Source organism: Aedes aegypti, chromosome 3 (assembly GCF_002204515.2).
Source record: "Aedes aegypti strain LVP_AGWG chromosome 3, AaegL5.0 Primary Assembly, whole genome shotgun sequence".
Taxonomy (NCBI): domain Eukaryota; kingdom Metazoa; phylum Arthropoda; class Insecta; order Diptera; family Culicidae; genus Aedes; species Aedes aegypti.
In genome coordinates, this window is record NC_035109.1 from 267,586,693 (window position 1) to 267,610,755 (window position 24,063).

General features: G+C 42.1%; 1 protein-coding gene across 5 annotated transcripts; it reads left to right on the plus strand.

Moving 5' to 3' along the window:
* The first annotated feature begins 474 nt into the window (after positions 1-474).
* Positions 475-24,063, plus strand: LOC5579650 (calpain-B). Of its 5 annotated transcripts, none has more exons than XM_021849767.1 (6): positions 475-837; positions 20,623-22,137; positions 22,296-22,337; positions 22,475-22,844; positions 23,098-23,424; positions 23,837-24,063. In XM_021849767.1, exons 1-6 carry the CDS (start codon positions 718-720, stop codon positions 23,914-23,916), a joined length of 2,454 nt encoding a protein of 817 aa, XP_021705459.1. In that variant the 5' UTR covers positions 475-717; the 3' UTR covers positions 23,917-24,063. The 5 variants fall into 5 exon arrangements, with proteins under 5 accessions (XP_021705459.1, XP_021705460.1, XP_021705461.1 ...); XM_021849768.1 differs by having other exon boundaries at positions 20,626-22,137; XM_021849769.1 differs by having other exon boundaries at positions 22,475-22,832; positions 23,837-24,062.

Consider the following 24,063-nt stretch of genomic DNA (forward strand, 5'->3'; position numbering starts at 1 on the left):
AGTTAAACTTTCTGGATGGGGCTGCAATATGGGTGTGGATATCCTGGAGGTAGATAGTTTATATCGTATACATAGCGCATTGCTGTTACAATAGAAAAAAAAGCAAATCTGATGCAATGTGGTATAATGAAATCAATCCATAAAACAAATTGAATTGGTATTTGATGAGTAACATATTCTTAGACACGCGCCTAACATTTCCCATTCGCTACCACTGTGAATGGAGCTCACAAGCTACCAACCGGTTCGCAGTCCACGCTGGGTATTTCCTTTGTCGAGCCCCCCTTGTTGCTTCCCATCTGCACTTATCATCGTCCATCGGAACCGATGCTTCCGTATGCTTACCGCCACAACAACAACAACGGAAAAACAGAACAACGCGATCTCAGAGTTCGGTGGCTGAGTTACCGTGACCATATTCTAACTACACACTGCCTGCCACTCGACTTGCGCTCACTTACGAACTGTGCGAATTTCAGAATCAGTTCAGTTCAGTTCAGAAAGCAACCGCGGTCAGCCGTCGTCGGTCGCGTGGTCGAGATCGTCGACGTTGGGACATCTTTGCGGGTTTATTTTGGCGCTACGCCGTCTAACAACGTTCATATTTGTTATCTACAAACCATCCGTTTCTTGTTGTGCCATTTGTCGAGATTTGCGAAGGAAATATAAGTGTAACAGTAGTGTTGATTATTGTGTTCTCTAGAAGACTACTGGAGGATGCCGGATCCAACGCGAATCGATTCCTTGGTGAAGGAATTCAACGATAGTCCTCATGGGCCGAAAAAGTTGCACCAGTCCAGGACCCGGTTTATGCCCATCGTTTTTGGCCGAGATGGGGTAAGAAAAATGAATGGTGAAATGCTCAATGGGTTTACGCCTAGGTCGCGAAATTGGGACTCTGTGTTGTGAAATTTAATTATAGAAAAGTCAACCGAAGTAAATTGGCATGTGAAGAGTGACTAGATAGACAGTATTATGAAAAGTAGGTTTTCGTCGGTGAAATGTCTGAAGATTTTGTGTGAGTGATGATGGTATAGATGACAATCGATTTTCAAGGGAAAGTCTGCCGTACAAAAGTTGAGAAACACCATCAGACGGAATTACAAGGAGAGAGACGAGGAATCTGCAGCAATAAACAACGAACCGAAGGCGCCTCACTGTCAAGGTTAAAACATCAGAAGAAGAGGCTGAGCTAGTTAGTGTTGGACTTTTGAAGGCGGAACTAAAACCTGTTGCATGCCCATAATGCCTCTCACAAAAGTTTTAATTATTAAAAGTGAGATTGAGATGATTTGCTTCGCTCAAAAGGCAATCATCTGTGACCAATTTACCAGTGAAGCGGAAAGCTGAGCTTTACCATTATCAGCTTCTGGAAATGCAGCGTATCGAAATGTTTGGCAATGTCAGTATGTCGAATATCGTGAACAATTTGATAAGCTAAAAGTGATGTTATGTACCTTTCTTATTTGTGCTATTTGAAAAGCTTCCATGCGATGTGACAAAGGCCCAACGATTCTAGGAGAAAAAGGTGGATTATCATTTACGTTTAATATTCGAAAAATTGCAACGATCGCCTTTCACTGTTTGTATCTGCTGATAACAAAATTCGGAAAGATAAGCAAACAAACATATGGCGAGTGCAGGCGGAATTGAATCATCGAGTAACATGTACGCGTTTGATTAGGATCGATCTTTCAATAATACAACCATCAATTTTCGATAAGAATACAGTGTTAGACATAAGAATACGAGCAATAGGAATATGCGAAAATTGCTTTCACTTGCTGCTAAAACACTTTAGCTGAGTTTTAAAACGTTACAATTGTAAGCGTAACTTGAGCTCACCACAAGGGAGGCTCGACGACCCAGTCGATCTCAAAATTCCTTTAGCAAAATGCAATAATATCTACCGTAATGCATCAATACCAGGACACATGAGACGAAACAAATGTTCAAAGTCAATTTTGAATGGGTTTCCTTCGAAATTAATCAAAGTCTTTTTTTCATACTAAACAGTTACATCTTTAATCATCGTAAAAAAAATTCGATGAAAATTGAGATATTACTATGAAAAAAATTGACTAAACAAAGCATTTCTTGTCTTCAAATCCGGACACCTGTACAAAGCATGTCGATAAATCCGGACACTTTTGAATCAAAGCCCGGACAGCTATGTTTTAACATGGAATTATCAAATCTAACTGTGTTTTTTTTTTTGTTTTTTACAAGGGGGAAATCTGCAAACAGATCCCCTGAGAAGATAACTCAGGGAATGCGGGGATGACGCACCAACGACGACCCGCTAAAACCAGCCTATGCACTGTGCTTGAGCAATTCATTTAGAATTGCTCAAGTGGTGAACAGTGCATCGACATGACCCTTGGACTCAGACCCTCATCTCCCCGGAACCACCTTACGGTATTTCTTCGGGAAGGGACCAGTGCATATAGCACAACACGTGTAGCAGAAGTAGCCTAGGCAAACTGCTTCTCCTAGCCGACTTAAACAATGTTACAAGGGACCAGCCTCGGCAGGGCTAATCCTCTGCAGCCAACTCTTGGTCGGCGCGCCATAGACGCTGCAATTCTAACATAATGTGAGTGACAGCCGTAGTTACTGCATTCCAGCACTCGGCATCCGCACACATTCTCTCTATAATATTGTCGGGGGACGTGTCCCCTCCGCATGTAGTGAGCATGCGACCTCTCACAACAATGAAACGGGGGCAATCGAACACGACATGCTCCGCTGTTTCCTCTACACCAGCACAATTTGGGCACGCAGGAGATTCTGAGTGCCCGAACCTATGCAGGTACTGTCTATAGCAACCATGTCCTGACAGAAACTGCGTCAGGTGGAAGTTCACTTCCCCATGGCTTCTACCATACCAATCTGACACATTTGGTATTAGCCGATGGGTCCATCTACCCTTAGTGGAGTTATCCCATTCCTGCTGCCAGCTTCTGAGCGTTTCCTCTTTACACGTGTCGCGGACTCCTCTGGTACCCCTTTGGTTGAAGCATTGAGCATCTTCCTTGATGATGAGCCCGATGGGCGTCATCCCGGCTATGATGCACACGGCCTCTTTAGATACCGTCCGGTATGCACTTGCTACTCTTAAGCACATTATCCTGTACGTGCTTTCCAACCGCTTTAGGTTTCTGTTCGTTCTAAGCGCTTTTGACCAGATTGGTCCTCCATACCTTAGTATGGATAGCGCCACGCTTGCCAGCAGCTTGCGTTTGCTGGCAATTACAGCAGAGCTGTTAGACATCATCCTCGAAAGCGCCGCTATAGCCGTAGATGCCCTTTTACAGGCATATTCAACGTGGCTAGCGAAGCTCAGCTTGTCATCAATCATTACCCCAAGATGCCTAAGGGATCGTTTGGACTCTATGGTGCAATCACCTACCGAGATAAGCGCCCGTTGCTCGGACTTGCGGTTGTTGACCACCACCACCTCAGTCTTGTGACGGGCCAGTCCTAGTTTCCTAGACTTCATCCATTCCTCAACCAGGGAAATAGAGTGCGCTGCTGTCAACTCTACTTCCTCCATCGATTCACCATAGACCACTAGGGTGATATCGTCGGCGAAGCCAACAATCTTAACACCCGTCGGAAGGGGCAGCCTCAGTACGTCATCGTACATCGCATTCCATAACAGCGGGCCCAGGATTGAACCTTGAGGTACTCCCGCGGTAATTCGAACGCTTTTCTGCCCCTCCTCTGTGTCATACAGTAGAATCCTACCATCAAAATAGCTTTCTAGAAGCTTACACAACTGCACCGGTACCTTGAGGCGGTGAAGCGCGTGTGCTATTGCTGTTGAACGCATTCTTCACATCCAGAGTGACAACCGCGCAGTAACGGATGCCGCTCCTTTTATGCTCGATTGCCACCTCAGCTGTTTGAACGACCGACTGGATGGCGTCCAGAGTAGATTTACCTTTTCTGAATCCAAACTGGTTGTTGGACAGGCCGTCTGCACTCTCCGTATACGGTACTAGTCTGTTGAGAATCAACCTCTCCAATAACTTGCCCGTCGTATCTAGTAGACAGATAGGTCTATACGCCGACGGGTCACCTGGTGGTTTCCCCGCCTTTGGTAGTAGCACCAATTTCTGTCGCTTCCATACATCCGGGAAGATTCCTTGATCAATGCAGCGTTGCATCGTGGTTCTGAACATGTCCGGATCCGTGTTCACTGCCGCTTTTAAGGCAACATTCGGGATACCATCGGGTCCCGGTGCCTTGTTTGACGCGAATGATTTCACGACTTCTGCCAGCTCTTCGTTCGTCACTCTCGCCACTTCTTCTTCTTCATCTGCCGCATACGGCGCTGGGGGCCATGGGCTTATGGGATGGTGCGGGAAAAGTACATCGATTATCGATCGCAGCAACTCGGGCGATTTCTCTTGGGGCGCTATGGCTCCTTTGGTCTTAGCCATTACCACTCTGTAGGCGTCACCCCATGGACTAGAATTGGCACTCTCGCATAGGCTTTCAAAGCATGCCCGTTTCCGACTCTTGATTTCCTTTTTGAGAGCCAACTTTGCCTCTCTGAATGCTGCACCGCGTTCCTCTCTTTGTGCTTCTGTGCGTGCGCGTTGCATTCTTCGTCTAGCCCGAAGGCAGATTGCTCGAAGATTTGCAATTGATTCGCACCACCAATACACCGGCGGCCTGTTCTCTCTAGGAGGGGCTTTTCTCGGCATGGAAGCATCACACGCTCGTGATATCACAGCAACTAGCTCTTCACCGTTTAGGTCCAGAGTGTTCCGTTCGCGCCTCAGGGCTTCAGTGAATACTTCGCCGTCGAAGCGCGCTGTTTTCCATCCTCGGGCTTGGGTCGAGTTACATCGCGCTGCCTTCCGCCCGCCTGGTATTATACTATAGCGAATCGATTGATGATCGCTATGAGTATAACCGTCATCAACGCGCCAGTTCATGGTACCTAAAAGGTTAGGACTACAAAACGTCACGTCGATGATCGATTCTGCACCATTTCTGCGGAAGGTACTCACTGTACCCACATTTGCCAGCTCTACATTTAAAGCGGCCAGGGATTCCAGCAATAGTTGGCCTCTTTGATTGGTCCAGCGGCTACCCCACTCCACTGCCCATGCATTAAAGTCGCCAGCTATCACTACTGGCTGCCGATTAGCTAGTTCGGCTATCATCCTGTCGACCATGTGGGAAAATTCCTCAATCGACCACCTTGGGGGCGCGTAACAACTGCAATAGAACACGCCGTTGATTTTTGCTATCGCAAAACCGTCATTTGAGCTAGAGACTACTTCTTGGATTGGGTATCGTCCTGTCGTCCCTATAGCTGCTAACTGTTGAGACCTATCCGCCACCCAGTTCCCGTTGTTGGCTGGTATGCGGTATGGGTCCGATAGTAACACCACGTCAGTCTTGGTTTCCGAGACTGACTGCCAAAGCAGCTGCTGGGCTGCATCACAGTGGTTTAAATTTAACTGTGTTACTTCCGTTTTGGCTGCTTTGATACTCCGCTTGTGCCCGGACATTTGGGTCCGCCCGTTAAGTGTCCGTTGTCTGCTCTGTCGACACATATTAGGCACTTAGCGATTTGCTTACAATCGCTTGCCCTATGGCCTTCAGCGCCGCATTTTCTGCACATCTTACTTCTGTCGGGACCATTGCAATTCCACGACTTATGGCCCTTCCCGAAACACTTGAAGCAAACTTCAGGAGGCTGTTGTATGCTCAGCCGGCAAACCGACCAGCCTACCTTGAGTATGCCCAAGTTCTTCGCTTTGTTGGCCTCTGCGACCGGCAGCCTGATCGCCGCCACCTGGGTGCCCTGCGGGCCCTTTCTAAGGTGGATGGCCTTACTGGCTACGTCGATGTCACACTGCTCTTTGAGGGCAGCCGAGACCTCCGCTGCATCGGTGACCTCATCCAGATTTTTACACTGGAGAGTCGCTTCAGCAGTAAGGGATCTTACATCAACCTCGTCACCAAGTACTTCTTGTGCCAGTTGCTTATAGACTGCACCCTTTTCCTTGGCGTCCTTCTTTAAGACTAGGATCATTTCACCAATCCTAGTTCGCCTTATGCTTCGCACGTCTGCGCCCAATGGCGATAGCTTCTCTGTGCTTCGCATCGCCTTCAGAACCTCGGCGTATTTTGCTTCCTCCGTTTTGATAACGAGGGCTTCGCCTAAATTCCTACGTTTCGCTGTTTTCGGTTTAGCGCTCTCCTTGGGCTCCGTTTTCGGTTTCCTCTGTTTTTTCTTATTTCCAACTCGTATCCACGGGTTGCTGTTGCCTTGCGCCCGTGGTTCCTGTGGATGCACTGCCTGGTTCCGGTTAACCCGTGGCTCCTTTTTCTTGGCTTTCTTGGCCTTAGGCTTGGTGTTGGCCTCTCCTTTGTTGCCATGTCCTCTTGATCGCGGTGCTTGGCTCGTGCCAGCTTTTCCGCTCTGGAGGACGGCCGCGTAGGTCACTTTTCCCTTAGCAACCATACGTCTTTTCGCCACGTATTCATCCCCGGAAGCTTCCCTCTTCCGCATCGCATATCGAATAATATCATCAGATATATTCGCGTTGCCTGTGAAGGAAAACACTTCGGTCTGACACGACCTAGTGTCTTTTTGGCCTTCTACCTTGCCAAGTTGTTCCTTGGCTTTCTCGTAGTCCTGCTTTGCAGCTAGGACTGATTGTCGCAATTTCAGTAGACATGTTTTCAAGTCTTTGCTGATATTTGTTTTGCTCTTAACATACTCGATGATGACATCAAGTTGCTCAGCAGCTACCTGCATTTTAGGGAGGTACTCCCTATTGCGATCCATGGCCTCGATTAGTCCCGGGCCATCGGTCACCACACATGTTGCACTGGAGCGGCCAGTGCCTGCCGTCGTCACAGTATCTAGGCTTTTGCCCACACTGTTTTCAATAAAGTTGGTCGCCTCCTTCCTTGGCGGGAACCTTAGCCGGTTACTGATAGGTCCAGAAGCCTCTCCTTCACATTCCGCTGGTTGTTTGTTTTGGTTGATCATCTCTTATGGGTCCCCCTAAGAGCCGCTATCCATCTCCGCTGGAATAGTCGCCTTTATGATCCCATGGTTATCTATGCAAGCAGGGAGGCCATGCTAGGGTTGACATAGTCCTTTATGAGGTACTATGTTCAGAGCCAGATCGGCGCAGGTCAGGTAATGGCATCTGAGCCTACTCCCGCCCAGTTGGAACAACCAGGCGACGGATTTGAAACGTACTCTAAGGCCTGCCACGGTTTTACGGGACGGGGGCAGCCTGCGCCATTAACCCACTCGCCGTTTCGGGCCAGTGTCACCCGACCCTACTAAGGGAGTAGAATGTCGCCGCTGTCAGCCTCAAAGCATATTATCCAGTACATATACCGTTACTTGTCCTTTATCGTGCGCTGCCAGTATACATTATTGGGGCCGTACTGGCGTTGGTCCCAATGTGCTCGAAGCACTCCTACTCGTAATTCCATGCCTTGTCCGTTTGTATCGCGACCAGTATGCCATAATCAGGATCTCACTGGCATCAATCCTGATGTGCCGGTTGGCACTCCTGTTAGTTTGGGCTAGGGTACTTTAAGCGGCACCGGTCGCTGTGACAGAGTTGCATTCGGATTTTTATGGTTTTTAAGAAGGTTCATCAGAGCCCACTGCGAACTTCACCACATCCTGGGCAACTCCCCAACTCGCAGAGGTCCTGGGGGGGGTCCGTTAAGCCCCTGGACTTTCGTCCCTGCTGCCCCAACAAAAAAAAACGCATAATCTAACTGTGTAAAACTATCCCAATGCACTCAGTTTATCATGCTTGCAATAACTTAACCTAAATGTGTAACGCATTAATCGTGGCAATAGAAGATTGAAACGATTTTTGCCAGAAATCATTAATAATTTTATTTGTCATTTGTTTCAATGTTTCAACATTGGATATGCTATGTAACTCATTAGTACTATACCAGGGAGGAAGCCACAGAATCATTTTCAAAATTTTATTTTGAATTCTCTGCAGAGCTTTCTTCCTGGTATTACAACAGCTAGTCCATATTGGTACAGCATACAACATGGCTGGCCTGAAAATTTGTTTGAATATCAAAAACTTGTTCTAAAGACAAAGTTTTGATTTTCTATTAATAAGGGGATACAGACATTTTACATATTTGTTAGATTTGGCTTGAATGCCCTCAATGTGATTTTTGAAAGTTAAATTCTTATCTAGCATGAGCCCTAGATACTTAACTTCATCTGACCAATTTATTGGAACCCCTCTCATCGTGACAACATGTCTACTTGAAGGTTTCAAATAAAGAGCTTTTGGTTTATGTGGGAATATTATCAGTTGAGTTTTGGAAGCATTAGGAATAAACTTCCATTTTTGCAAGTATGAAGAAAATATATCCAAACATTTTTGCAATCGACTACAGATGACACGTAGACTTCGTCCTTTGGCGGAGAGGCCTGTGTCATCCGCAAACAAGGATTTTTGACATCCCTGCGGTAACTCAGGTAAGTCAGATGTGAAAGTATTGTATTATAGTGGTCCCAAAATACTGCCTTGAAGAACACCAGCAGAACAGGAAGTCTTTCAGACCTGGAGTTCTGATAATTAACCTGAAGTGTACGATTTGACAGATAACTTTGAATAATTCTAACAATGTATGTGTGTGATGTGTGATGTGATATAAAGCCACCACCAGTGCAGGACTTGCCATGTCGTACGGTTCCTCTTAATAGCAAGATCAAGGTGCTGGACTATAAAATACTCTCACGGTGCCCCGACGGACCGTTATTATGCCAAAAAATTGTCCATCAAATCTGAGCACAGGGCTCGATTCCTGAGGTCATTCTGCATCTCTGAGCCAATTTTTAAAAAAATCCTTAGGAGGAATCTCGAGAAATCTCGATTTGAAGTGTTTGACTTAAAAATTCAATATAATCCATATTAATAATATTCAATAGCATTGAAAAAACCTACAAAAACGCTCAAAAAGTTAGCCAAACGGTTCTTACCTACTATATAACTGTTACCGTTGTTATAATTATAAATATTTACAACTGGCTTAACTTACCAGAGTGGCTTAAGTATGTTTTTACTTGGCGTAAACCAGTGAGCTTAGTTTAAAAGAATGAAATCAGAGAAATAAATTTCAATTATTGATGTTTCGTTTGATAAACGTGAAACATTCAATGCTGAATATTATTAATTAACAGCTTATTTTTCGACTTTCACACTAAGTGACCAGCCCACCAAAGTCTGCCGTATTTATTTTGCCTAATAAAATTTTCTAATTTGTTCATCTGGTACTACTCTTGATGATTACGTCTAGTTTTCCACCGAGTATTGCACTCAGCACTTTACGTAAAAAATATCCTGTTCAACATTCTCAGCCTCAACAAGATAATAACTACACGGGAAACATAATTGTCATATGTCACAAATGTTCGAAGATTAACCTTTCGGTCGTCGCGCGAATTTTTGTAACGCGAGTAGTCGCGCGTCGTACTTTGTACAACACCCTTGGTTTTGCGAATATCCCAGGAGTCTGACCACTTAGAAAAATGACGTCTTCGGCAAAGTTGTTCAGTACCTCAAGGGCTATCATTATTTTAGCCAAGAAATTTGGGATTTTGCCAGTAGGCGGCGCTAGTGAGCATGAAACTTTTATATCGCAGATCTCAGGATCCTGACCACTTAAAAAGATGGTGTCTTCGGCAAAGTTGCTCGGTAACTTATGAACTATCATTGGTAGAGCTAGTTGATTCAAAGTTTTGCCACCAGGCGGTGCTAGTGAGCATAAAACATTTGTTTCGCAAATATCTCAGGAGCATGATCACTTAGAAAGATGGCGTCTTCGACAGAATTGTTCTGTAGTTCAAATTATTTCTTTGTTTAATGCTTAAAGTTCGAGATTTTGTAAAATAATGATAGTTCCTGAGCTTCTGAACATCTTTGCTGAAGGTGCCTGTCTAAAAAGTCTAAAGATCCTGCAGTATCCGCAAAACAAAAATTTTATGCTCACTAGCCCCGCCTGGTGGCAAAATATCCTATTTCTTTCATCAAATAATGATAGTCCTTGAGCTACTGAACTACTTTGCCGAAGACACTATATTTCTAAGTGGTCAGTCTCCTGAGATATCTGCAAACAAAAGTTTCATACACACTAGCGCCACCTTGTGGCAAAATTCTGAATTAACTAGCTCGAACAATGATAGTCCTTAACTTACTAAACAACTTTGCCGAAGACGCCTTTCTTCTAAATGATTAGGATCCTGAAATATTTGCAAATCAAAAGTAAAATCCCCATGCCTACTAGTGCCACCTAGCGGTCAAATTCCGAATTAAATGCGGTACCATCAGATAGCGCTTCACCTCAAGAACAACTTTACTTAAGACCCCAAGTTTCTATATTATCTGGATTTTGAGATATACCGATTCAAAACTGTGGTTTACTCGAACCGTACATAGTGCGTTTTTATAAATTATTATAAATATTATGCGACTTCCATGTACATTTGTTGATTTTAGCGCATTATAAAAGGTCATACTGTAAATAAAAATTGTCGAGTATTGTTCTTAAGAAGATTCTTGAGGAATACACGTTTGTTTGGTTTCGATAGATATCTTTATTGCATAATTATAGCAAATAAATCACAACTGTTGTACAAAGTACAACAGCACGACAGCCCGAAGGTTAACAAAGTTATTAACAACTTCAAACAAATCCCCATTAAGTACTACTTAAGTATCAACTTCACCAAGGCTTCCAGTCTATATACCTGCAATCATTTACTACGTTTTATTTTTTTTGGATTCATCGTCAATCTGTTTATTGATTTCTATAGGTAACAAAAATCTAGTTGTTGCAGGTAATATCAGACTTTAAGCTGTTTAAACTGACAAATACAATCAAGTGTAAGTGTAAGTGTTTATTGTTCAATATTGCGTTTTGTCGTTTATACTCAGGGTAGACAATCGTCGACGTCAAATGGAAAAAGTCGGCGACGAAACTAAAAGAAGCATCGTCATCGTCACTAAACCAGCGTCGGATGACGATTTGCCGCTGAGATCCAGTCACATAGGCTCGGCGTCATGACGCCATTTACACTACCCAAACGTATATGGTCGCATATAGAGAAAAAAACAGGTTCAGATGTGTTGGTGCTGAGGCAGTTCTTGATGGAGATGTAATTAAAGTTATTGAAGAGCAATACAACATTTGTGACGTATGATAATAATGTTTCCCGCGTTGTCAAAACACGTGTTCTAGCTGCGAATATCTCCTTTCATGGATTACGTAACCAGCTTAGGGACCCGCAACTTGCAAATGGAGACGACATTTTTACACTGTTGCTTAATAAAGGCTTATTTGACTTCAAAGATTCATTTTTTCGTTAACAACTTCGCCAAAACATCTCGCGAACCTTTATCGTGCAACACTGAAAAGTGTTTCGTAAACTAAAGCAGTTTTCTAATAATAATGCAAATTGAGCAACGATTAACGCAAGCTAAATCAAACATCATTGTCAATTTGCCCTGTATAAAACGCTTATTCTTGGCTCTCTAAGCACATTTATTTGAGAACAGGAGCGTAAACTGTTGAGCGAATAAAATAGGCAAACTTCAGTGAGCTGGTCATTTAGTGTGAATGCCGGAAAAGCTGTAAATATTTCTAATTATAATAACTGTAACAATGTTATACTAGTTGGGAACAGTTTAGCAAACTTTTTGAGCGTTTTTGTAAGGTTTTTTTAGAGCTATTGCTAAATTTTAATATGGATAATATTGAAATTTTTAGTCAAAAACTTCAAATTGAGATTTCTCGAGATTCCTCCTAGGGATTTTTTTAAAAATTGGTCCAGAGGTGCAGAATGACCACAGGAATCGTGCCCTGTGCTCAGATTTGATGGACAATTTTTTTGCATAATAACGGTCTGTCGGGGCACCGTGACTCTCTAATCGGTTGTATGAAGGGCCAAAATGGAATGTGGACCCATAAGTACTTAGACCTATGCGCAATCCACTTCAGGGGTAGAGAATCTCCTTCCAACCGACTGATCATATTATATGATTCAGCAACTCGCAATACATATTAAGATTTCCGTCTGGTGGTTTGTAACAAGGTATTGCCTACAATGTATGTTGAAAAATTAAAGTTTTTTAATTTTACAATCAAGGCTTCATGCCAAACACAGTCGAATGCTTTTTCTATGCCTAGGAGAGCAAGACCAGTAGAATAGCCTTCAGATTTGTTGGATCGGATCAAATTTGTTACACGTAAAAGTTGATGAGTGGTCGAATGTCCATGGCGGAATCCGAACTGTTCATTGGCAAAAATTGAATTTTCGTTGATGTGGGCCATCATTCTGTTCAAAATAACCTTTTCAAAAAGTTTACTGATGGAGGAAAGCAAACTGATTGGACGATAGCTAGAAGCTTCTGCAGGATTTTTGTCTGGTTTTAAAATTGGAACAACCTTAGCATTTTTCCATTTGTCAGGAAAATATGCTAATTGAAAACATTTGTTAAATATATCAACTAAAAATGATAAGCTACTTTCTGGAAGTTTCTTGATGAGGATGTAGAAAATTCCATAAGCGCCAGGAGCTTTTATATTTTTGAATTTTTTAATAATAGTTTTCACTTCTTACATATCAGTCTCCCAGGAATTTTCGAAAACGTTCTCTTCACTCGGCTAAGGAAGGCGTATGAGTAGATATAGGGAATTAAAAAGGGTATAACGATCTACACAGGCAGTCGCGTAGCTGATGTTTTTTGGGCCCAATGTGGAGTCAATTTCGGGGACTTTTCAAAATAGGGGTGTCTGCCAATTGACCAGTCAATTAATCGCAATAATAATATGCTTTTTGTTAATATTAATATTTCGGATTGCAAATAATAGACCTTGTATCCATCTATTGTTGAAGGCGTTTTAAACTAACCTCGATTCATTAAGCATTACATCTAGTAATCGCACCAGACAACTCTCAAAGCGTCTTACTAAAAGATTCTGTGGGATTTAATGATTTTCTTCAGAATGTTCCTTTTCTTAAGGATTTCTTTAAAGGAATTCCTCTAGAAATTCTATTCAAGATACCTTGAAGAATTTAACCAGAACTTTTTTTCAAAGATACACTTAGATTTTTTTCCAATGATGCCCTAAGAAGTTGTCAAAGAATTGTTACAAGATTTCTTTAGGAATATGACTGATGAAACACATAAATTCTTACAAGACCGAAGTCTCTGAAAGGTCTCTATATCTCTTCTGAACTTTGGAGAAAGTCTTTGATAGATTTTCATAGAAAGTATTGAAATAATTATTTTAAAAATGACCAAACCAAAATTTTATATTTTTTTTTTTCACCGAAATCGCATGGACGAACACGATTTGAGAGAAATGCTTAACGATCGACACCAGTCACATCACTTTATGATACATGATTCTTCCCGACCCCCTGTGTGACTTACTTCGACGGGCACTTATTTTCACTATGGAAAACCTTCGTACATCTTCACTGAAGGATTTCATTCCAATCACACGCCGTAAAAGTTCTATAATTCACGAAATTTTATGAAATTTCCTGTGTGCGCGATACCGTGATGAATCAAAATCCGGACGGCACCAATATCCGGATACTCTATCAATATTCACTATTTTAACGATAGAGATCTACAATTATCTGGTAATATTTTTAAGTATTCATAGATTTAATCTAATTGCACTATCTAACAATAATTAGCAATCTAGTAAGCTTCGCCAAAACACATAAAAAATAAAAACAAATTCGCAGCTTCAGCTTGGCACTTTTCCAACGTCGTGCAAGTTTGAGTTGAGTAGTTTTGGACTTATTTTCCGGCATTGGTTCATTCGTGAAAGTGTGGATAAATGATAGTTTTTCTGCTAGAATTGTTCGGGATGCTGAATGTAATGATAGATTGTAAAGTTTTATAAGTGAAAGTGGTGGTTATATGTGTAATTTAAATATTTTAAGAACAAATATATGCTGTCCGGCTAAGTGAGCCAGTGGTTATATAGCCGGACATAATGAGATATCGTAATAAATCTGCAGTATAAAAGCATATTTGTGAAGCATATTCGTAGACAGATTAAAGTTAAAGTTAAAAATCAATATAATCAGTGAAGAGGCAAAAATCATGCAAATGAAAACTGATAAAAACATGATTGTTTTAGTAGCGCTGCAACATAGATGTCGCATCGAACCGCAGGTTGGGAATTCAGGTAAAAAAATCAAATTACTTCTAAAGTTGTGCTTTTCTAGTTTATGATATAGCAAGTGTTAGTACTGTGTACTCAGAAAAGTCATTTTCTATAGGTCACAAAGTTAATTCTAATGAGTTTCGTATAGAAATGGTCAATTTAATTGAAGCAGTCCGCATTTTGATTCATAAGTGTCCGGCTTATCGATTTATGTGTCCGGGTTTAAGAACACGACATGCTTCATCATATCCGCGATTTACATGCTATTTTTGCCATTTTTTCTAAATTTATCATCGTTTTCATGAAGATTAGAGCCTAAACTAGTTGTATGAAAATCACTCAATAATTAGATGAGACAATAAAATGTCGAAAATTAAGTTGCAACATTCGGTGCCTCTTAAGCGTTCGGCTATTGATGCAACACGGTACTCGTCGTAAAAATACGGTTCCTTTGATTGTGTTGTTTTCGCTACACTGTGAGCAGCTGTCATGATTGTTCGGTCAAAAGGAATTGTGTTTATCTGGGGGCTTTAGCTATTTCTAATGTCTGCTACGTTGCTTGCATGAAATTTCACTCTAAAGCCTATTTATGCTTCGGTGTGATGCAAATGCAATATATTTTTGCTGAGATGTCCATGTGCAAGTTTTAACGGATTGCGCATGATTGATGTAGAGTGGAATAAGAAAAAAATCAGCAATCACAGAAAAAGAAGACCGTCTTCGCGAGTCTCGTCTCAGGCCTCCAACAATGACTCGAAAAGATCGCTCAGACAAGAAGTTTTGAACAAATCGCAGAATGTAACCCGATAGTTTCCATTCAACTAGCTGACGTAGCACTAGCGGGGTCCATGTTCGATTGAAGGCCTTGGGCAGGTCCAATGAGACAATTTCGGTGTGTAAGCGTTCCGACTGCGCTGTGTGTAAGACGTCGCCAAGTTGGGCAAAGTAAGTGCTTGTACCATGACCAGCTCGGAAGGCGTGTTTCCGATGATCCAACAAGTCTTTGGACTCCAAAAATTGTTTCAGCCTCCGGTTAACCATCCGTTCCATCACCTTGCACATGCAGTAGGTTAGAGCAATCGGTCGGTATTTGGATGGGTCGTGGCCGTGGGTTTCTGCATTACTCTTTGGAATGGCAACCACGAGACTTTTCCGCCATTCCGGGGGGAAGGTGTCAGTGAGCCAATATTTGTGCATGAGTTCTAATAGCTGCAACTTACCCGAAGGAGGAAGGTTTTTTTATAAGTGGGTAACCGATGCCGTCTGGGCCGGCAGATTTTCCGGTACAACATTTGAGTGCAAAGTGAAGCTCACTAATTGAAAATGGTTGGTTCATCAACCAGTTTTCTGGATCATCAGGATCGGGAAAGGTAATGACTGAGCTGATGGTGGGTTGCATACGACGCTTGAAGCTATCATTATAGCTATTTATACTAGCATAGCTAGCGAAGTATTCGCCGAGGATTCTAGCTACCGTTGAGGAGTCAGAGATGTGCGATTTTTCAATACGGAGAGTCAGAGGCTTTGTCTTTCGTTTGCCACTGAGGGCAGAGGTCAGATGAAGTTTGTGAAGCGTTTATTGTTCGTTTTGTTGAGGAATAGATTCTCGTGCGCATTTTCAACTTGGAAAAATCAATACTCACATGTCAGTTTATATGGCACTTTAATAGAAGCACGCACCTTGCATTCAATGTACAATTCAACAGAATGCGTTACATGTGCGTTACTTGTTGGTTTTGTTAGCTACGACGCCATCCAATATATGGCAAACATGGTGGGAGAATATTTTGGTGTGACAAAATTATTTAGCTGTGAGTCTGTTAGAGGGCAAAATCCTCAATATGCAATCCAGAAAATTCTCCGAACTATTGCGTTTGGCGTCTGAAATGGTCTTTTTGCATTCATTGTGCCGGCTTCGGTATAAGTTCAAAGCATTCTCTCTGCTAGGATCGCCTATTGGACGGCGCTGCTTTCCTTCTGGCCTTTACCGCTATCCGAGTGTGATCGGTCCATCAATGTAGCGCTTTGCGACCCGGTTGGTTACTGCTGCGGGGTATGGAAGACTTGGCAGCTTTGTTAATAATGTCAGTGAGCTCTTGCAAATGAGCAGATTCGTGACACCTAGATGATTTCCGGAAAATTTGTTCGTATTTATCCCAATTGGCTTTTTCGTATAACCATCTTGGACGACGAGTGATCGCCAAGTGTAGCGACGTTGGGTGGCAATGTGAATAGGGCAATGATCACTATCATGAAGGTCGGAGTCAACATTCCAAAGGAACCGATTGATGCAGGACCGGCTAACCGCAGCCTGGTCAAGAGCCGATGCGGAGTTTCCTTTGAGAAAGGTATTTGATCCATTCTTGAGAACAATGAGATCGTGTTCTTCGAAGACATGCAGTAGTGAGGTTCCTCGATTATCACCCAAGTAACACCAAGCATTATAACATTGCACATCAACAATACTGATGCAACATTGCTTTTATTCTACAAATTACAAGAGCTGTCAAGCAAAAGAGCATTAACAAATGTATTCAACACATTCCAGCGTAACGCGACACCACGAGGAACCGACTTTCATTATTAAATGAGGCCTGTTCTCGGAAATATGCCTTGTGACCAAGTGATTAAAAAGGTTTTATATTTTGCATATTAAATGTACTTGATGTTGTGACATTCATTTTGAAACTTAACACTGTATATATGGTAACTTAAAGCAGTTACATTTCGTAACGCGACACCATCGCTGAAATGCACTTTTTCAAACATCACTCTATAATCGCCTATATCTGCTCTGCTATAAGTTTTAGAACCCGGGTTTGTTCTAGGCAATCCTTCTATGTATTGATTAAAACCAGAGTGTGACTTCAAACTGGAAGGAAATATTGAATAATTGTAGAATTTCATTTTATGAGCGTCGCGTTACGTTTATCTTCCAACAGGGTTCTGCAAATGGTGTTGCGTTACGCAAAAAGCATTTTTTATTTTCATTGACAAAATCGGTAATATTGCTTTCAGTTCTTGGAAAAAATGTATATCTAGTATTGTTATTTGTTTAATACATTTGACATTCTACCTCACAGTGGAGTAATTTGATCCGACACTGGTTAAAATTAATTCAATGTTTCTGTGAAACCTTTTGAGGATATCGTGTTTAGTAAACGCGTAGATGGCGCTTGGAGTCGCCATATAAATTTGGCAAAATTCTTTGCAACAATATTTAGATGTTTCTGTGATTTTTTACGAATGTTTCCGGTACAGTGCCTTCGGATGATGGAGCGACTAATCTTGAATCTTGACACATGGTAAAATAGTTGAATTTGATTGTAAAATAAAATTATGTAAACCATTCAACAATGTACTTTGAAAAGTATGCTTTCGGCAAAGTTGACAAGTAGACATGGTTGTCGGAACTAGCCGAAATTCAATAGCACAGTGGAGTTAATGGATCTGACCAATGGGTAAAATTATTAAAATGATTCAATAAAGTGTTTTAAGAATATTGTTTCAAAAATTTGTAGAAGACCATAATAGCTTCCTAGTGTTGGGCTGAAAAAGCTGCTGAACAGTGGGTGATTTCACTCATTTTTGGGTTAACATTTTTAACCGACCCTTTGATCTTTTTTGATGATGATGTAAAAATCCGATGTACATTCGATTTTTATAATCTGCTGGTTCAAACATAGCGTGTGTGGGTGTTTAGGATTTACCAATGGTGGTCTGAAAGATGCGGAATTTGGTCGCACAGGGGGGCCTGATATCGGGCCAAAAATATTTCAACGTATCCATACAGTATTTTGAGGATCATGTTTTAGCAAAATTGTTAAGGACGTATATGGTCTCAAAATAATGATCTGATTACTGAATATCATGGAATTCTGTCGCACAGAGGAGTTATTAGATCAGATTATTAGGCTAAACTATGAATACATTTCAACCCATTCACTAGTCAACGAGTTCATTCAAAAACCAGAGCTACTTGATCAGATTTTAGTGAAAAACAAGAAAAAACAGTCATACTCCCATCGGGGAGGGTTTAAGCGGGTTGGCACCAACGCTGAAAGCTAAGATAACTATTTCCTTGTACTAAAAGCCAAAAAAATTAAAAATCGGTTGTAGCATTGCTGAGAACCAGCATTTTGAAATTTGTAGTTTTATCCTAAAAATTTACGGTTCAAATTAACGTAACGCGACACCATAATTTTGCACCTAGTGTTACTTTTCGAAGAATAGTCCGATTTCAAATCATTTTATGGAAATACGTATCTTGACAAGTAGGAAGAGAATCCAAAATATAAGAGTTCCATAAGAAATATTTATTTACAATGTCAAAACTTAGGCAATTTTCGTAACGCGACACCATAATAATGTTACTTTTTGAAAAAAAAAATGTTTTCAAAGCATCAATAATTCGTTTGAAAAATTAAAACCCGCGCATAACAATGTCATCTAATACCCTTCAAGTTACCAGATAAGACAGTCATGTTACACTTGATAAACTATGATACAGGGTTTTTTATAAAAATGTTTTTAAATGTCTCAATTTCTCAGCAATAAATTATATAAGCTTCATATAACTTTTCAAGTATGTTTTTTAATGGTATTTTCAATCAAATTTATGTTTTTTATACAATTCACATATTGTCTTTCATGTTTTTCATACCTAGCTTTGGAAATATTTCAGAGTTTAGAATTTTGATATCTTGGCGTAGATGTCTAATAATACTTTATGAATTGCTTGGTTGCTTTATAAACATTCTTGCATTAGTTCGACTCTATCAGGGCCTTTTTCCACTTTTGAACTACTTCAATGGTAGGCTTACGGCAATGCAGCTGCTTTACATGGTTACTTGGGCAATGCGTTGCCCGCCCCATATTGGATGGTGGGCATTCATGTCACCAACTAGCAGGACTGGATCTGGTGTTGCTTCAAGGAGTCTATGGAGCTGTTCTTGAAGATTTGGTTGGGCACCACACGGAATATAAATGTTTACTACACTGATGTTGAAGGGTCCATGGAGTCGCACTCCAACGGCTGGAAGGTCGGTTTCGAGCCTAAGAACTTCAAAAGGAATTGAGGCCAAGACTCCGACTGCAACGGAATGTCTTAGGTTGATACCTCGAAAAAGTGCCCAACGGCATTGGCCACGTAGAGATCGACTGAGCTGTTCGGTTGTGACCCTGTTCACTTCTTGCAGAGCTAAGCACCACACGCTGTGTCTGAACCAGACGATTATGAATATCGAATGTACATCGGATTTTTTCAAACTACAGCTCAGTGTTTGGTCTATATTTTCATAATCGGAAGGTTTTAGAATATTCTGTCGGTGAAATTTTTCCATACATTTTGTATGGGCGGAAATGAGTCAAAAACTTGATTTTCAAGGGGTTTAGTATAAAAAATGGCTAAAAATTGAAAAAAATAAAAATTTCACCGATGGAATATTTTAAACCATCCAGATTATGAAAATATAACCCAAATACTAAACTCTAGCGAGAAAAAATCCGATGTACATTAGATTTTTAAAATCATTTGGTTCAGACATAGCGTGCACCATGGTGTAGTTGAACTTGTGAGAAGCTCTAGGTTCGCGAGGTTATTAAAAATCCATTTATATTCCACTGAAGTAAGAAGTTAGCTGGCTTCGGGAGTGCAGTCGTAGGATGAGGGGTTTTGGAAATCGATGAGTCACGGCTACGATTATAAGAAGTTTGTCTGTAGGGTCAGCTGCCATAACGGTGCCTGGACCGCTGTTGGAACGATTTGCAGATAAATTAATTGTAAGGGGGTTCGTTGCCAGAGCAGCGAAAGACAGAGATCCACCGATGGAAGAAGACGGCGAACTTTTCACTGGGAGAGGATTTGATCCAATGGGTTGGGGAATAGTGTTATGGGATTTATATTACTTCACGCGGGAAGATATAGGGGTAAGGTAATTTCATGGCAGGGAGGTTTACCTTTAGTTAGCAGACTGTCTATGTATCAGGCATAAGAAAAGGCATATGGAATAATGGATGTGGAAGGAAACGGTTGCTTGTCCGTCTCTGGGTCTAGCGATTGAACGAGTTTAAGGCTCTAGTAAGAATCGATCATTTGCCAAAAGAGAAAAAGCAGTTTTCTTCCGACTAATCAACAAATCAAGAAAAATATGAACGTCTATTTATGATAATTGACTAAATCAAGAAACGGAAATTTTTATTTTTCTAGAATGTTTGTCCTTTCGGAAGAAAACTGCTGTTTTAATTTTGAGAAAGACCGATTCTAAATAGAACCTTGGGTATGGTAGATTAAGAGTGGAAGATACAAAGTAAGATGAAAGGGGCGGGCCTGAGATTCAACCCGTGACCTCCTTCTTATGAAGCAACCCCGTCATCAGTTTGATAGATTTTTTTTCTTTCCAGAAGGCTCAACCAAAACCCGGACCTCGTAGTGCCGAAGCACAGGACTTCTATGCCTTGCGAAAGCGATGCCTCCGCAGCGGAACCCTATTCGAGGATCCAGAATTTCCAGCCAACAATTCATCGCTGACATTCAGCGGGGAATCCCGGCCAAACCTCAAATGGCTTCGGCCCAGTCAAATTTCGCCAGATCCGAGATTCTTCGAGGCAAGCTATTCGCGATTCGACGTCAACCAAGGAGAGCTCGGAGACTGCTGGTTGCTGGCTGCGGCCGCAAATCTAACCCAAGATCCGCAACTGTTCACCAGGGTTGTCCCAGAGGACAACAGCTTCAAACAGGACTATACAGGGATTTTTCACTTCAGGTTTTGGAGGTTCGGCCAGTGGTGCGATGTTGTGATCGACGATCGGTTACCGACGGTGAATGGAAAGTTGGTCTATATGCGATCAACGGAAGATAATGAGTTCTGGAGTGCTCTGCTGGAGAAGGCCTATGCGAAACTGTTTGGGTCGTACGAGGCTCTGCGGGGAGGATCGGCTAGTGAAGCGATGGTAGATTTCACCGGAGGTATAGCAGAATCATACGAAATGAAGGATGTTCCAAAGGACTTGTTCCAAATTATTGAAAAGGGGTTCAGGAGTCACGCAATGTTTGCGTGTAGTTTAGAACCCGATCCGTATAAGCCGGAGGCGGAAACTCCTCAAGGTTTGATCCGAGGCCATGCATACTCGTTGACGATGGCCAAGATGGTGGATATCCAAACGCCGAATGTTAAGGGAAAGATTCCCTTGTTGAGGCTCAGGAATCCCTGGGGAAATGCTAATGAGTGGAATGGAGCGTGGAGCGATAAATCTCCGGAGTGGAAATATATTCCCGAAGAAACGAAGCGAGAGATTGGTTTGATTTTTGAGCTGGATGGGGAGTTTTGGATGTCTTATCAGGACTTCGTGAAGTACTTCGATCGTATCGAAATGTGCAACATGAGTCCAGATTGCCCAATAATCCGACAAAATGGAAACTATCCCTGGAAGCAATCGTCTTTCGAAGGTGAATGGGTTATTGGAAGCACTGCTGGTGGATGCAGAAACTATCCAGACACATTCTGGCATAATCCACAGTATGTAGTGCATCTGAAAGAACCCGACAAAGATGATGCCGAAGGAAAAGCAACAGCCATAATAGCATTACTGCAGAAAAATCGAAGATCTAAACGCAACAAAGGCATGGATTGCCTAACCGTGGGTCTAATCATCTACCGAGTAACAGAACGTGATCTCATCCGAAAGCCTCTACCCAAAGAATTCTTCCTACGGAATGCTTCCGTAGCCCGATCGACCTTCGTGAACTTACGAGAAGTGACCTGTCGTTTCCGAATGGATCCCGGGACTTACGTGGTGGTCCCTTCCACCTTTGAGCCGAACGTTGAAGGCGAGTTCATGATTAGGGTGTTCTCCGAATGTCCGGACTGCATGACCGAGAACGAAGACTGCGTTGGTGAATGCGACTTGGATCCTCGGGTAAGTTCGATCATCTTTGACTATTTGCAATCCTCAAACAATCCTTACATGTTATAAAATCCCGAGGTGTCCTTGCTGTAGAGCTTTGTAAAAAAAATGCTTGTGGTAGTCGCTAATCACTCTGTAATGTATCCTTTGCTGTATGCTAATATTTAAAGGTGGTGCCAGATAGCAACAACAACGATGTGCCGGTAGCTCCCGTAAGTTTAAACCCATATCCCTGACAGGACTCGACTCGACTGACATGTAACATTATGACGTGGACAAGTATTCGTTAATCGTTAAATGTCCCCAGATGACTAAAGCTCAGTTATTCAATAAAGTTTATCCATTCCAGATTAAAATGAAAGCACCCGATCCCACGAAGCCTGATCCGCAGCGGCAGGCTATGGAGAAACTGTTCCTGGATGTCGCTGGAGTCGACGGCGAGGTTGACTGGATGGAGCTGAAGTTGGTACTGGATCACTGCTTCCGGGACGACATAGCGATTGCGGCCAAAGGAGTCTCCCGGAGTTACCACGTGGCCCCGGTGGAATCCAAGAAATCCCTGACACCTCAAGGTGAGGTCGTGTGTTGCGGCCTGTTGGCCATGCTGCAGGATTGGTACGTCAACATGGCCGGTGGGGACAATCGTCCAGAGCGCAGTACTTCCGGCGACTTCGTGGTCGCCAAGGAGAGGGCTCCTCTCATGACCGGTGAGACGTCTCGTATGTATTTAGTTACTAATCCACTAACCTATATTAGAATAAGACAAGAGTTCAAGTTTGAATTCGAGTTCAAATTCAAGTTGGAGTTTGAGTTAGCGTTAGAGTTAGAGCTCGAGTTCGATTTTGAGTTAATTTCCCAGTCGATTTTGAGTCGATTTCCCAGAATATACTAAAACACTAAAAATCAAATTCGTTTTCAACTAAAATTGTTTCTATTAAAATATATCTAAAACCCACTTTCCACCACTTTCAGCCGAAATCAGTGCCGTCGGGTTCTCCAAGGATGCCTGCCGTTCGATGGTGGCTATGCTCGATGAGGATCAATCCGGCAAGCTCGGGTTCTTGGAGTTCCAGAAGTTGCTGACCGAAATTGCCCGCTGGAAGGCAGTGTTCAAGCTGTACGACACGGACCGTTCCGGGCATTTGAACCCATTTGAGCTGCGGGCAGCTTTGCAGTCGGCCGGTTACCATCTGAACAGCAAGATCCTGAACAGTTTGATGCATCGGTACGGTTCACGCGAGGGGGAGATATGGTTCGATGATTTTATAACCTGTGCGGTGAAGATTAAAACCATGATTGGTAAGAGAATGGGGGGAGTAGGGTGGCCCATAATGAACATACTTGAGTTATACCCCCATTATTTTAGTTTTATACCTTTGTAGTTTCTCAACGAAAAGACTTTCGTGTTGTTACAGTGTCTTCTGCATTGATAAGAGAATCTTCAAATTAAAAATTAAAGAAATTCATCAACTACAGTGCCATCTATGGTCGAAAATGTAATTCGAACTGTTTTTTTTCGTTAAGTCCACCTTAAAGTAGACGGATTCCGCCCAAGTTTTTACAGTAACATCAGAGGGTATAATTGAACAAATTTGAGGATGTAACTAAGGATGTTTACAGTTTGATGTTCCTCATATAAAAATGGGCCACCTTAATGGGGTAGCTTTGTTTGAGCTTTGATCGCTGATCGAGGATTTCATTCCCATTTCAGATATCTTCCGCGCAAAGGACGTGAATGGAATCGCTTCGTTCAACATGGACGAATGGATACAGAAAACTATTTATTGTTAATGCCAGACGTGTGTTACTGTGACCTGTGCTCGACTAACGCTCCTCTAATGCAGTTTGCCTATTTCTATCTCCGAAGAGGCCGGTACTTTGAAACAAAGTTTATCTTTTATTGTTGATTGTGAAACTGAATAAAGTTGTTTGAATTTA

Bases quoted from the DNA above. Each gene is read 5' to 3' on its own strand.
- LOC5579650 (XM_021849767.1), top strand. From the start codon at position 718: ATGCCGGATCCAACGCGAATCGATTCCTTGGTGAAGGAATTCAACGAT. The intron at 22,138-22,295 runs GTAAGTTCGATC...TAATATTTAAAG, and splicing joins AATGCGACTTGGATCCTCGG to GTGGTGCCAGATAGCAACAA. The intron at 22,845-23,097 runs GTATGTATTTAG...CACCACTTTCAG, and splicing joins CATGACCGGTGAGACGTCTC to CCGAAATCAGTGCCGTCGGG.